Source organism: Quercus lobata, chromosome 12 (genome assembly GCF_001633185.2).
Source record: "Quercus lobata isolate SW786 chromosome 12, ValleyOak3.0 Primary Assembly, whole genome shotgun sequence".
In the NCBI taxonomy this organism is placed as follows: domain Eukaryota; kingdom Viridiplantae; phylum Streptophyta; class Magnoliopsida; order Fagales; family Fagaceae; genus Quercus; species Quercus lobata.
This window is the reverse complement of record NC_044915.1, coordinates 21084803-21100629: the sequence shown is the minus strand read 5'-3', so window position 1 is coordinate 21100629 and position 15827 is coordinate 21084803. Positions and strand designations below refer to the sequence as shown.

At 39.1% G+C, this 15827-nt stretch overlaps 1 protein-coding gene across 1 annotated transcript; it reads right to left on the bottom strand.

Annotated features, from left to right (window-relative positions):
* Nucleotides 1–15062: 15062 nt before the first annotated feature.
* Nucleotides 15063–15827, bottom strand: LOC115970375. The gene has a single exon (XM_031090015.1). The coding sequence runs from the start codon at nt 15825–15827 to the stop codon at nt 15063–15065; it is 765 nt and encodes a 254-aa protein (XP_030945875.1).

Below are 15827 nucleotides of genomic sequence, written 5' to 3'. Positions count from 1 at the left end.
TGGGTGGGTGAACTATACCTCCTTTTGTGTCACATACTCACTATTATCGGAGAACTGTTTGAATCTTTAACCGTTCAGTCTACTCAACGTCCCAGAGCATCTATCCTATCATTATGACATTTGGTACTGAAGTTCAATGGCCAATATAGTCAAACACATTTTCAGTCATGCTCTCAATTCTCAATTGCAAAATACTATCAGTAGACTTTACTGGTAGAATCCTAGTATGAGTCTCGGTTAATTAAGTTGGATAGAACTTGATCATGGTGTTCAATTCACGTGATAAAGTACCTGGACACTTACATTAAAGTGTCAAATTTACAATTTTATATGCCACTTTAAAGCATTTGGTACTCGGTCCAAAAACAAGGGTGGGTGGCTCGGCTGCTATATTAATCAGTTTATGAAACATGCATTATATCTGCACAAGAATCTTTTTCTAATAAAAGGGTTCCTAAGATTTTCTACTGTGAACCAATGCAATAACTCATATTTGGATTTTGGTATTGCATTATAGAGTGTTTGCTGGTATATATCTGCAGTTTGATGTTGGCATGATTGTTGAAATATTGCGTAGCATGTGATTGATGATGAGGTCTTGGAGTGCCAACACCACCGATCACATAATGAATCAATAAGTCATCTTCCAACTATTTGAACATTAACGTTGTAGTACATCAATTTGTCCTTTTGGTTGCCACTAGTATTTACTATTTTCCTTACATGTATTGTGATGTTTGCCACTACTATCCTTCTCTAATATGCATTGGCTACAATTTTGTGAGCTTTGAATCACGAATGAAGGGTCATTTTCATAGCAGAGAAGCAGAACTACAAGCCGAAAAGAAAACCAAAATTTCAAGCGACAGACAAACGAACCAAGAATGTTAACCAACCACATGTAGTAAACAGGATCAAACAGTTTGAACAGGGACGTCTCCGGCATAGCTAACCTTTCTGTCCTGCTCAGTGTCTTTTATCTCCTACAAGAAGCAATTCTAATCTGACATGTAATTTTCTGATATAAAACTCTCATCCCTGTAGGCCTGAAGTACCAAGCATAATGCGGTGCATCCAAGTTTCATCATAGTTACAGTAAATAGTCTTCCCAACAGACTAATTGCCAAGTGTTGATGGCCATTTCGGAAGCCCACGTGGAAGGGAGAGGCCCAGCAACACGGATAGAAAAGAGTTAGCAAACTGATAGAAAACCCATTAAGCCCAAGTGACAGGAATAATAGATCACAGACCCATGAGATGAACATATGGGCCTTGAAGAGGTAAATGGGCTTAAAGGAGTCCAAATAGAGAGAAAAGCAAACAGTGGGCAGTATATGATGTGAAAAAGTGAGAATGGGCCACGGCAGGCCCAAAGTATTGAAAACAAAGAAAGTAAGGGGTTGATGGCTGTTGAGGGTCATTTGTGAGAATCCAAGTAGAAAGAAGAAAAGCCCAACAATAAGGGCAGCAAAGAATTGGCAAGCAAATGGCAAAACCATTAGGCCCAAGCAGCAGGAATAATGGATCAGAGGCCCATGAAATAAACAAATGGACCTTGAAGAGGCAAGTGAGCTTAAAGAAGCCCAGAAAGAGAGAAATAGCATACCCATGAGCAGTATATGATATAGAAAAGTGAAAAATGGCTATCGCAGGCCCAAAGTAATGCAAACAAAGAAAGTAAGAGCATCTTCAGCAGCCTCTCTAAATTTTTGCCTAATTTTTACCTGTTTGGAGAATGAACAGTGACATTTAGCTTTTAGCTACCCACTTTTTCAAATATACTTTCCAACAGATTCTCTATCTTATTTAAATATTATTTCATCATTTATTGTTTATTCTTTTTTTAATCATCATTTATTCTTTTTTTAACAACTATATTTTTCAATAAGAATTGCTATGTTCACAACATTTTACGCAATACTTTCACAACAAAATTTATGTGGAAAGTTATTACTAGTTCTAATTTGAACCCACCACTGAAATTATTTTTTACTTGCCAATATTAACTAATAAAAATCTATTACTTAAAATTTATTGAGAAAATATTGTAAAAATATTGTGGTAGTATTTTTCAATTAGGATTTTTTATTTTTCCTTTTATCTCTTTTTTTCCTCCACACGTTTCTTTTCTTTTCTTTTTTTCCTCTTTTTTTCTCCTCCACACCTTTCCCTTATCTCTATTCTTCTCTAGCACTTTCTCTGGAGCACCTTTTTTTTTTTTTTCTTTTCTTTTCTTCTCTAGCAGCGGCTGGAGCACTTTTCTTCTCTAGCAGCACTTCAGCTGGAACACTAGGAGCACTTTTCTTTTTTTCTTTTCTTCTCTAGCAGCACTTCGGCTGGAGCTCTCTCTCACACATGAAGATCGTCCGCTTGTCCTTCTCCCACCACCGCATATCCTCCTCCCCACCGAGGCTCAGATGGGTCAACTTTGTTTTTTTTTTTTGGTTCTAATTTGATTAGTTTTAAAATTGTGATTTGAGTTTGTATTTTGATTGAGACTGAGTTTAGAGATGTTTGAGAGAAAAGATCAAGAATAGTTTTGTTGTTACCGTTGTGATTATTGAGTGAAAATTAAAAATTTTAATCGGTTGTGATTATGGAGATTGAATTAATTATTTTGCTCATGAATAGGTCTCTCTCTTTTCTTTTTCTTTTTTTCTGATTTCATTTGGTTTATGAGAAAAATTGTTTTCATGTTTGGATTGTATTCTGCGTTTTGTAGCCGTTGAGATAAAGAAGAGAGAAAGAGAGTGAGGAAGAAAGAGAAAGGGAGGAAAGAGAAAAAAATATTTTTTTAATTCAACCGGTATTAGTTTAATGAGAAATAATCTTTGCAAAAGCTACAGTGATTGCTACAGTGCTCTCCAGGCCTGGAGAGCTACTGTAGTAAATCTAAAAAAAAAAATGGAGATGCCGAGGCTGTTGGACTTCATTTTGGGCGTGAATAGTGGCTTTTTTCTCCAAAATTTAGAGATGCCTAGCCCTGTTGGAGATGCTCTAAGGGGTTCATGGCAGGCCCATGAACCCTAAGGATGAGAATAAGGTAATTGGGCCAAGGAAGCCCATGGGAATGCAGAGTTAGTAAAAGGGTCAAGGAAGCCCAAAGAAAGCAAGTGGGCCAAGGATGCCCAAGAGAAAGATAAAAGGGAGACAGGAGCCCATAAGTAGGAAAACCAATGGCCATACCAAGCCATTAGGGGAAAAAGTAAACTGCTGGCCTAAAGAGACCTAGCAGGATTGAGTCATTACAGTAGGAATAACAGAACAATATGGTAGGAAATGAGGGAAATCAAGAAGTGGGCCAAAGAAATATAAGGCCCATCATCAAATAAGGCCCAGCTCCTAAAAGGAGCGGGAAATCAAAAAACAACCCACATAAAAGGTTAAAGAAAACGGACGGCAGGCTATGCAGGCAAGCCTCTAGACCATGGTAGACGAAAGAGCAGCAGGCAGATTTTGGACACATATGGAAAGAAGGCACGCGCAAGGCCTAAGCACCACCAACCTGTACCTAGCCAATACGGGGTATGGTGAGGTTGGGGGTCAGAGATTCAAAGGGCATGGTTTGGTGGTGGGGAGAGGGAAAAAATCTATTTTTGAGGTTCCAGCTCAGGCTCTTTCAGGGAAGTGTCCTGCTGGGATGACTTACTACCCAAAAGAAGCAAGCTGAGTTAGAACCACTAGGTGCATGCCATGAGGGATAGGAAGAGAGAAAGAACCCAGACCGTAACAGAAAAGGGTGTCATGACAGACAAACAAACAAAATACCCTTCTTTGTTTGGTGATGAGGGGATGGCACACAGACGGATCAGTGGTAGTCGGCTAGTACACCCAGACCAGACAAAGGAGGTTAAGGGTTAAAACAGTAAAATCCGGTCATGGTAGGCACTATAAAAAGAGGATCTTGCCGTGAACAGAAAAACAGAGCAACAACGGGAACCATAACTAAGAAATAGGAATTTGAAAAAGAGACACCAAGAAATAGAAAAGAAACGAGTGGGAGGGAAAGAAAGAAAACAACCAGAAAGAAAATAAAGTGAGAATTAGAACGGCAGGCATGCATCGATAGATGGATTCCCTCTCTCCCTCGCAAAATCTTGCTCTCTGTTAAAGGGCCTCTGTGCATAAACCATTCAGGTCTATTTCTCTCAGGGCAGTTAATCTCCACGGCAGGACTTTTCCTGAGAGATTAATTGCGTTGAGAAGGAACGTTCTTTCCTCTCTAGTTTTGCTTATGCGGACCAGATTTTAGTTGATTTCTTCATCTTTTGATTAACCCATACATATTACTATTTGTCCCCCTTTTGTTCGTTCTTTTCCTTCTGTAAAAGTGATTATTATTACTATAATTGTGTTTGAGGATTGTTTGGTCATTTTCTACTGAGTAGCCAGATATTTTATTTATTTTATTATTATTATCATGTCTGTCTGCCACAACTTGTCTGAAACAGTTCTGCTTGCCGCAAGCACGTTCCTGGCAAACCAGGCTTAGTTTGCGCACAAGCCAGACCAACTTGAGTTGCAGCTGGACTGGTCCCAACTCCCTTATCCAGAAAACTTTGGCCTAGTGCAGCAAGAAGCAGCCCAACACCACTAGCACAACCCACCATTAGCACAGCCCACCACTTCACAATGGCAAGCCCATGAATCCCAAGGATGAGGGAGAATGTAATTGGGCCAGGGAAACCCAAAGAATTCAGTGAAAGCCCAAGGGAATGCAAAGTTAAGAAAAGGACCGATGAAGCCCAAGGAAAGCAAATAAGCCCGGGATGCCCAAGGGAAAACAAATGGGACACAAGAGCCCGCCAATGATATAATAAAAGAACCAATGGCCGTACTGGGCCATTGGGAGAAGGATAAACGGCAAGACCAAAGAGGTCCAGTCAGATTAAGGCAAAACAACTTTGCAGCAGGAATGATAGAATGGTATGGTAGGAGATGGTAGCAGGAAAAAAGGGTGGGCTGAAGAAAAGCAAAGCCCACCGTCAAGCAAGGCCCAGCCCCAGAATAGGGCAAGCCATAAAGGAAAGGGAAACCAGGAAATAGTCAAAAACGGACGGCAGACTGTGCAGGCCAACCACGGCAAACGCATGAGCAGTAGGCAGATTTTGGACATATATGGAAGAGAGGCATGCGCAAGGCCCAGACCTCACCAGCCTGTACCCAGCCAATACAGGATACTATGAGGTCATGGGTCAGAGGTAAGAAGGGTATGGTTTGACGGTGGAGAGAAGGAAAAAACCTATTTTTAGGTTCCTGCTAGGGCTCTTTTAGGGGATGTGTCCTGTTGAGATGACATACCACCCAAAGGAGCAAAACTGAGTTGGAAACACTAGGTGCATGTCATGAGGGATAGGGAGAGAGTATGCACCCACACCATAGCAGGAAAGGGTATCACAGTAGACAAACAAACAAAATAGTCTTCTTTTGTCTAGCGATGGGGAGTGGCACATAGACGAACCAATGGTGGTCGGCAAGTACACCCGGACCAAACAAAGGTGGTTAAGGGCTAAAATAGTAAAATCCGGTCACGACAGGCACTATAAAGAGGCCATTGCCGTGTATAGGAAGGGGGACAACAAGCACCACAGTATTGGAAACTTGAAATCCAGGAAATAGAAAACAAGGATTAAGAAAAAGAAGTAGAAAGAAAAAAGATAAGAAAGGGGAAATATTAGAAAATGAGGAAAGAAAAAGATAGAAAGTTAGAATGGCAAGCATGCATCAATAAGTTGATTCCCTCTCTCCCTCTAAAAATCTTGCTCTCTGCTAGAAACAAAGGGTGATCTTATGTACCAATCATTCAGATCCGCTTCCCTCAAAGTGATTAATTTTCACGGCAGAATCTCCCTGAGAGATTATTCACTTTGAGAAGAGGCATTCTTCTCTCTTTAGTTTTGGTCCTACGGATCAGATTTAATCTGATTTATTTCCTCTTTCAATCAACTCATATACTACCCACTTGTTGCCCTTATTTTTCTTATAAAATAATTGTTAAACTGTGATTATCTTTTCTTAAGTAGGGATTATCTGTTTACCTTAATAAAGATCTCAAAGTACTTTATTTTATCTTGTTATTATCATATATGCCTACCACAACCCATCTGAAACAGTTCTGCCCGCCGTAAGTGTGCTTCTGGCAGACGAGGCATAGTTTGCACACAAGTTGGACCAAGTTGAGTTGCAGTTGGACTGGTCTCAACTCCTATACTCAGAATACTTTGGCTCAATACCGTAGGAGGCAGCCTAGCCCACTTTAACCAAAAAAGGCCCGCTACACCGAGTAATAGAGCAAACTTTCAAATGAATCTACCAAAGTCACATCTATATTCTATATATATCTAAAAGCTAAGACATAGAATTTAATATTGCTATACTCTTGTTGAGCTACGTCATACTTTAAAAAAAAAAATTCCTTTATGATTTTTCTATTTTATTTTATATAAAATAATTAAATATAGTTCATGGACAAACCTATTAATGCACTCCATTACTATTCAACATGTTACTATTCATTTGTTTTAAATGCAAATATTTGACTATTCAGCTACTTAAATTGATTTCAACTTTTCATTTTCTTTTTTCTATTTCAAATAATTGTTAAAATTGAATAATTCATTATCTTTTTAGTGGATATATGCACATGTTTGACTATTCATTACAAATGTTACTATTTATTAGATGCAAATATTTGATTATATTCAACTACCCAAATTGATTTCAACTCTTTGTTTTCTTCTTTCCAATTTCAAGTAATTGTTAAAATTGAATATTTAAAATTTTCATCTTCCTATTCTAAAAAAAAAAAAAAAAAAACAAACTCTTCTTCTCTTCCTCCAACCTTTGCTCCCTACTACTCTTTACTTTATTGTTAAACTTCCTTCATCATTTTCTCTTTCTTATTTTTTGACTCTTCTTTTCCCCATCTTATTTTGTATAAATTTGATATCAGTTATTCCATTCAATCCATATTTTTTTTCACACAAAAACTGTGAGTACTCTCTCTCTCTCTCTCTCTTGCTTGATTTTTGTTCTTTCCTATAACTCTAATTTAGGTTGATGGTTTTTTTATTTAATTTTTTGTCTTGTATTTTTTAAATTTCTTATCACAAATCACTCTTATAGCTTTGATTGAATTTTGGTTTGGGTTAATATGTAGTTTTTTTTTTTTTAATAGAAATTTGAGTTTATACATGGCTACAAATTTGAATGTGCCTACCGATGGACTTCCACTAAACAGAAATGTATTCACAATGTTTTTAGCTTCATATACTTCTTTGGTAATGTGAATTTGAGAAAGAGAAAATAGTAGGCAAATGATGTATGGTCTTTCATAATCCCCTATGTCTTGAAGAAAGTGGAGGACATATTAGTCTCCCTTCTACTGGAATTTTGTATAGAAAGCATTTTGCTATAAGTTCCTTCACTTTTTGTATTGTTGCTGGGATTGAAAGTTCTCTTCTGCCTGGCTAAACAACTAGAGATAGACATACAAATACTTTTGGAGAAGGCTGATATGGCTCTTAAAAAGTACAAGATGCATATGGTTGTGGCAAATGAGGTTTTAACTTACAAAGACGAGGTTGTAGTTGTTACAAGCAATGAAAAGATATCAGTTCGCCGTTACAAGACTCAAGTTGATGATGTTGTGGAGAATCCCCTAATTAGACTTTTTGTGGAGTGACATTCAGCTTATGTTGAGAAGCCGGATTTATGATATCTAAGCCTAAAATATCATCAACTGTTTAATATAACAGACATTTACCAAAAATTGCTCTATGGTTGCAGGTCCCTATGATAATCATTTGGATTATCTGGTAGGTTGACTTGCCTCTATAGTCTACACTGTGACAAAAAATTAATAAAATTGTTTTATTTGTAGAGTATCAAAAAAGTCAAAAAATATTCTGTGTAGTAATTTTGTATTGTTGAATCTCATGTGTCTGGTTAAATTTCTTTTAGAAATCTTATGTGTTTTTCTCAAATCTATTTGTTATTTTTATTTTGGTCATTTTATTACAAATAATTAGCATCTCCACCATCAAATTTTTAGTTAATTTAAACTTTCTTGGTAAGTTTTTACTTTGCTTAGTTGATCATCTTTTCTAAAAATGCCAAAAAGAGAATAAGATAAAATATAATTTACTCTAGAGCATCATTATGCTATTAATGTATTTATGTATAGGTACTTAAGGAATTTTTTCTTTTTGCATTTTATTTTATTTTATGTTTCGACTTTATGAGATATGATTTATTGGTAATGATTGTAGAGGGCCTTTTTGTGGTTCAAGTGGACTGGGCTGCCTTCTGCGGTATTGATCCCAAGTATTCTGAGTAAGGGAGTTGAGACTGGTCAACTGCAACTCAATTTGGTCCGGCTTGTACGCAAACTATGTCTCGTCTGCCAGAAGCACGCTTACGACGGGCAGAACGTGGTGCTTATCCTCTGTTTCTGCCGCAAAAGTAACTTTTCTCCAGTTTCTGCCGCAAAAGGAGCTTTTTTCCAGTTTCTGCCGTAAAAGGAACTTTTCTCTAGTTTCTGCCACAGGACTGACTTTTTTGCTATGTAGGAAACTTTCTGCTGTGTGATAAAGCTTCCTGCTATGCAGTAAAGCTTTCTGCTGTGCATTTGAAGTTGTTCGCTGTGCATTAAAGCCTTCTACCATGCAGTAAAGCTTTCTGCCGTGCAGTAAACTTTCTACCGTAAAGCCTTTTGCTGTGCAATAAAGCTTTCTGCTGTAAAGCCTTTTGCTGTGCAATAAAGCTGTCTACCGTGCATTAAAGCTGTCTACTGTGCTTCAAAGCTATCTGCTGTGCTTTAAAGCCTTCTGCTGTGTAGTAAAGCCTTTTGCAATGTGAATGACTACTCTTCATTTTTACTACAGAAATACTTTTTTACTTCCTGCACATAAACAAATCTAAAACCCAAAAAAAATACCCATCAAACAAATATTAGTTTAAATGGGTTAGCATATTCTCAAATATATACATACATTTATGAGTATATATACTTATACGTATTTACATATACATATATAAAATATATTTTGCAGAACATGAGAAACAAGATATATGTATATATACTTATGGCAGGATAATGATTAGTTTGTGTCAAAAGTAAAACACGTAATAACAAATAAAGAAAAAAGCTTTAGCAGAAAAGCTTTAGCTAGTATAATAGCTAACACGGTAAATATAGTGAAAAGGTGCTACAAAAGAATAACTAGTATAAAACGTAAATATACCACAGCAGGACAACTGATGCAGCAAACGTGATAAAAACGTGCTACGGCAGAATGACTAAATACAACAAATATAATTTATAATGAGAGAAATCAAATATATTTGCAATCAAAATCAAGTATTGAATCTTCCCATAGGATAAGTAAACCAAGAAAGAAACCAAACTCCAACTTGAACAACCTTGTCATAGGTTTTTGCCATCAAAGTTGTGCATTTTGGAGAATAGGCCTAAATGGCTACTATCTATTACTTTTGGGGACATCAAAGAGTGGGTTTGCTAAGAGGGAGGGAAAAGATGATCTATTGATGCATGCCCCTATTCCTGCCATATTTTCTCTCTTTGTTTTACCACTTTCTTTCTTTCTCTTCGTTCTTTCTTTACTCTTAGTTTCTTATTACTCTCCTGCCGTGGGTTGTTCCCCCTTTTTGGTCTTTCCTTTTCCTAGGTACCTCTCTCTGGGTGCTTACTACTCTCTTACGATGAGTTTTCTCCCTTAAGTGCTTCCTTCCATTGGGTCTCCTTATTTTAGTGTTTTTCTCTCTTTCCCTGTTTTTTCCTCCTCCTCCTGGTCCCCTTTTTTCTACTGTGGTTACCTTCCTTTTATAGCAAATTGATTCAATGAGATTTCTCCCTTTTACCCACCAACTATTTTTGGTTTGTTGTGGGCATCATTTCAAGATTATTCACTCACCCATTAGTTGCCCCTGCCATTGCTCAGTACATGTTTGCTGCAATGCTACTCATTTCACTACAAAATTCCCTTTTGTTTGTTCCACCTGTATACCTCTACCTCTATGTGACTAAATAAGGATTGAGCTACCTCACTACCTAGCTCTATGGCATGCATTTGATGGTCCCAGCCATTTATTACTTCTTTTGGGTAAAATACTATCCCAGCAAGATATATTTCCAAAAGAAGTCACGGCAGGAAACCAAATATAGACCCTCTTTTCCCCCCACCACCAAACCAAACCCTCTGAATCCCCTTGACTGTGGGCCCACCTCCCTTGTATTGGCTGGGTACAGGTTAGTGGTGCCTCGGCCCTTCTGTGTTTGTCTCCCACGTCGTTTCTGCCGTAGCAGATTAGCTTTGTTTTGTTCTGCTGCGTGGCTGTCTTATTTCTTCACGCGTTTCCTACTGTGTTTTGTCATTTCCTTTAGTCTGACTCTTCCTTCACGCAATTCCTGCTGTTGACACTTCCTGCTGTTCCTTGTTTCTTTTCATCCTGCCTTTTCATTTTAGTTTTCACACCTATCTTTTATACAAAAGGATTTGGGCCTTTGTGGACCAAATAATGTTGACTGGATCAAAAGGGTCTTGGGCCCAATTTATCTTCATCTGCCGGAGCCATTCTGTCAGGGAACTATATTCTGCGGCAGATCTATATTCTACGGCAGATTTGCGTTTTGTTATAGATTGCTTTCCCTTGCATTTCTTTCTTTAGAGCTCTTTTGCTCTTTGGTTTTCTTGGTGGGCCTTTGGGCCTTGCTTTTCATTGGGTTTTCTTCCTCATGGGCTTTTGGATATGGATTTGCAAAAATGGGTATCAACATTCAGCCCCCTGAGCATATGGATTGCTCCTTCAATTCGTATGCGAAAACTTATGCAGTTTTCTTTCGTGGGTTGTTTCACAACTCACATGCTAATGCCTCTCTTCTTTTTTTCGCGGGCCTGTTGTTTCAACCTTTACTCTCCTTAGGCAAATCATTCTCTTTCTTTCTGCAAATTCATGACCCTCCAAGGGTAGCCAAAAAAAGTTTCTCTTCATGCGGGTGGTGGTTTTGTTGCTGTCACCCTAAAGCGAGTTTAAAGCAAACTTTGCCTCTTTTGGGCCTGCTGTATGCTTTCCTTCTTCCAAATTTCAGTAGCCTAGTACTATCATTGGGTTTGTACTTATGCTGTTTTGGGCTTCCTTGGCCCATTTCATTGCTTTTGGGCTCCTTTGTCCCATTTTATTCTTTTGGGCATCCTCGGCCCGTTTCATCACTTTTGGGCTCCTTTGTCCCATTTGGGCTCCTTTGACCCATTTGTTTTCCCTTGGGCGTCCTAGGCTCATTTGCTTTCCTTGGGCTTCCTCGGCCCTTTTCCTAACTTAGCATTACCATGGGCTTTTACTAACTTCATTGGGCTTCCTTGGCCCAATTACCTTATTCTCATCCTTGGGGCTTATGGACTTGCCATCAACCCCTTATTTTATTTGTTTTCATTACTTTGGGCCTATTGCGGCGCATTCTCACTTTTTCACATCATATACTGCCCATGGTTTGCTTTTTCTCTCTTTCCGGGCTCCTTTAGGCCCATTTACCTCTTCAAGACTCATTTGTTTATCTCATGGGCCTGTGATCCATTATTCCTACCATTCGGGCTTAATGGTTTTCTTCTCAATTTACTAACTCTTTTCTTCCCATATTGTTGGGCTTCTTCTTGCTATTGGTCCCCTTGCCAAAGTGGGCATCAACACTACCCTCATTCAAAGGGATTGTCAATGATGATGATGTGTGCATCCTTCTCTTCTTCATCATTCCCTTGCTTGTTTCTTGGTTTGCTTCTTGGAAATTTCTTGTGATCTTGGACTTCTGCAATGGTACTCATTTCTTTATGTCTGCGGCAATTTGTATACTTATTTCTTCACATTTCTGCAGTAGCACGTACTCATTTCTTCACTTTTGGGGGACAAATACTCATTTTTCTGCTTCCGCAGAATATGTAGACACTTTCTGCTGCAATACATGCACTTATTTCTCTTCGTTAATACACCTCTTACTCTACTTCTGCTAGAGCAGCATCTATACTGTAGGAAGTGAAGGTTGTGGCAGAATCTGCGGTAAAAGAATTAGGCTTGACTGCTTCAGCTAACTTACTTTCCCCACGTATTCCTCTAAGTGTGTAGATCAAAGGGTGGCTTCGCTCCCTTTTCTTGTGCCTTCTTCTTCTCTTTGCATTCAGATATCTTCATTTCTTTTGCTCAAAACAAAACATAGAGCTAACATTGCAAGCCCTCATCATAGTAGAGTACTCTTTCATTTGTTGATAATACTTTCTGCCGTGTTGAAGAAAACACGTATTCTTTGCTAAGATGAAGTTTCTGCGGAGAAGGATGTTGGGTCTTGTAGAAAGGCAAGTTTCTTTTAGTGATGATGTATTTATGGAAGGCCTCCTTATTCAGAACTACTACTAACACGGGCAAATGTATTGTTGCAATAGCAGAGGACCTTTTAGCCCCCAAGATCATCAATACTCTTGTACCTTTGTTGTTTGCATTGTGGGCTGTTTCTAATTCTGCCATAAATTTTGGTTCTGCTGCAAAATTGATCTTCCCGCAGAAGTGACTGAGACTGCCACTCATTTTTAAGGCGCCTACAAGTGGTGCCACTATAGATATTTTTCCAAGGGGAAATGAGGATGCTTTCATGAGAAATCTTCACTTTCTAAACACTTTCTTTGTCATTTTGCCACAACAACTATTGATTCCTTCGTGTTTGCTTTTTTCTTCTTTAACATATTCTTTTTGTCATTCTGCCACAGCCACTGTTGGTGAGGATATCACTGCCTCTTTGATGAAAAGGCATAGATGTTGTGAACTAAATCTCTTAACTTTGTTGTAGTCTTCCGCAGATCTTATTTCTCCCAATTCTTCTTTCTCATGTTGCTAAGCTTAATAGTGTCTTTCCAATTCTTGTGGAAGGTGGTTTGCCACTGAATGCGTTGCTAGAGAGATGTTTGGACTTCACCGTTGATTTCCACCTTTTGTTCCTGCTATGAATTCCTTTGTCGCTTAGCTTTTCTGTGGAGCACTCTTGAAGCCTTAAAGTCTCACGAAGAGCATCTATTTTCTGCTGTAGTGCTTGTTGGTTCACCTATACATATGTTTCTGCCGGAGTGCTTGTAGGCCTCCTCTTCCTGCTTCCTTTCTTTGCTTCTTTGACATTTGCACAAGGGAGGTAGAATTTCTTCATGGATTCACTATTGCGTAGACTTTGTATTGTGTGAGAACTTATTCTCCAATTGATAGTTGATGCTTCTACAGAAGATAGATGATGTTGCTGCTTTATCTCTGACTAGAATGTTACTTAACCATGGCAGGTTGCAACAAATTGCATGGGTGTTGCACCATGCCATATCATGAAGTTTGAAGTTGCTGCAGACCAAGTGGCAGATGGATGTATACTTGCTGAAGCGCCACAATTAATACTTATTTCATGGTGGGTAATGTTGCTGCTGCATATTGACACTCTAAGTGCATTGTGGAAGGCTTTCTAAATCTGCTGCAGAATGGGCCTTAGCCCCCCAACATATGAGATAACTGGATGAGTCTTTAGCTTTCTGCAGAAAGCTTTTTGTATTTTCTGTAGAATGAGACAGCCCCCAGTATGTGAGAATAAGTCCTTAGCTTTCTGCGAAAGGCTTTTTGTATTTGATGTAGAATAATACAGCCCCCAACGTATGAAAATAAGTCCTTAGCTTTCTGCGGAAGCCTTCCCAGATTTGCCGCAAAATAAGACTTAGCCCCCTAACATGTGAGACAATTGGATGGGTTTGATTTCGCTTTCTCTTGGTGTTGATGCTCCATCATGTGGTTCATGCATTTTCTTTGGCTTCGTTCAACCGCAAGCACAATTGCTTCCCAAGTATCTTCTGCTACATATGATTGTGGCTATAACTTTTCTGCAGATTCTTTCCAAAGACTTGCGATCATGGCTCCTTTGCGGGTTTGTTTGAGTGTAGCCCCCATTATGGACTTTTGCCAGGAACTCATAACCATGGTTCCTTTGCCAGCTTCTAGCCAAGATTCCATGACCACGACCCCTTTTGCTAACTTTTGCTACTAAGACCCATATTCCTTGAGTTTCTTCTTCGATTGCTTTGAGTATGGGCATATTTAGATGGAGCTTGCTTCTTGCTTCATGGTTGGCTAGTAATAGCCAAAAGTCAGTGGCATCTAATATAGAATTTTCTCATTACGTACCCACATCTTTCTAGGACATCATGCTTCTTTATTCTTGTGGCAGAATGCCCTTGCAGTAGAACACCTTCAATAAAAACCATGTAATAGTTTTCTGTAGTAAGAAGATAAGCAACTCTATTCACGGCAGAATGTGTGTCAGCAATTGTTTTTGCTATTTCCCTCTTGTACACAAGCTAAAAGAAGGAGCTTTGAGTTTGCCACTATTGCAAAGTTCTTCTAGGATGAGACATGGGTATTAATGAGCTTCATAACTTGAAAAGTGATGGTGGAGTTGCGCAGTACAAGTGATCTAATACATTCTTGCTTAGAAATATCATAAAGATCATGATCATTAATGCCACTCTAGGCATAAATCCTCTGAGGTGCTTCAAAGAAAACTTCTCAACTCTTCAAGGTTGTTGAATCGGTTTGCTAGACCCGATAATGGACAAAGAGCAATTTGCAAGCAGCTTGTAGATTTGGGCTTCTCTATGAAGAGTACGCAGTGGCTGAGTGATTGGCTTCATTCTAAGGTCTGGATTAAATTTGGACACAAGCAGCTTGAATAGGACTCCATTATGCAAAAAGTAACGTGTTGTCAGCCTCCTAAGCTTATATCTTTCACTGTGCTTTTGCGGCAGGATACCTTTTGTCAAGTACTAAATGAATGGACTTCTCTAGTCTTTACTGACGAACACAACGTAACTTTCCTCTCTGTCTGCTACAAGCTGGCAGGTTTCACATTGGGTTTGGACTTGATCTGCGTCTTTACCTATGCTTGGCCAATAGAAGCCTGCCCTTTGAAGTCTGCAGTAAAGGCTGATCTCCCTGCAGGATCCACAAGTCTGGTCATGTACTTCTTTCAACTTTCTCTAGGCCTCTTCCTGCGCCACGCATCTGGACAAGACCCCACCAGGCATCCTGCGGTACAGTTCCCCTCTCACCAAGGCATAGTTTTTCAACACCTTTAGTTCTGCGGCACCTTCTCCTTTCATCAAGCCTTCCCTTATGGGGATTCGCCAATCCCCTTCACACTGTTCCTTCTGAAACCATTCTTTCAACATCTTAATAATAGACTCTTTCCTCTTGTTGACTTCTATCCTAGTGCTATCCCCTTCGAAAATTATTTGTAAGCCTAATACGGCCAACGCATCCGCAAACCGGTTTTCGTTCCTTGGAGTATGTTCTATTTCAAAGGTTGAAAAACTTTTCCTTGATCTTCTGGGCCATTGCTCTGTATGGGCTAGGCTGGGTTCTTTTAAGGAGAAGCTCCCTTTGGTTTTGCAGACCACTAGGTTCGAATCACCCATTACTCTTAAATGCTTGACCCCCATTTCGAGGGCTGTGGCTAGCCCGGTCAGATAGGCTTCATATTCTGCCATGTTGTTTGAATAGGAAAATTCTAATTTGAATGATAGTGCCACAGCCTTGTCTTCTTCATGATACAAAACTACTCCCACTCCTCCTGATTGGGTAGTAAAAGATCCATCAAACTTCATCACCCATTGCTCTCTGACTTCTTTTGCCATAGCCACATCTCCTGGGACTTCATTATCCAACGAGAATTCTTCTTCTCCTGGGAATTGCGCCAGCAAGTCTGCTATAGCTTGGCTCTTTACTACTTTGGGCGTTCCCAT

Coding starts and splice junctions, on each gene's coding strand:
- LOC115970375 (XM_031090015.1), bottom strand. CDS start 15,827: ATGGGAACGCCCAAAGTAGTAAAGAGCCAAGCTATAGCAGACTTGCTG.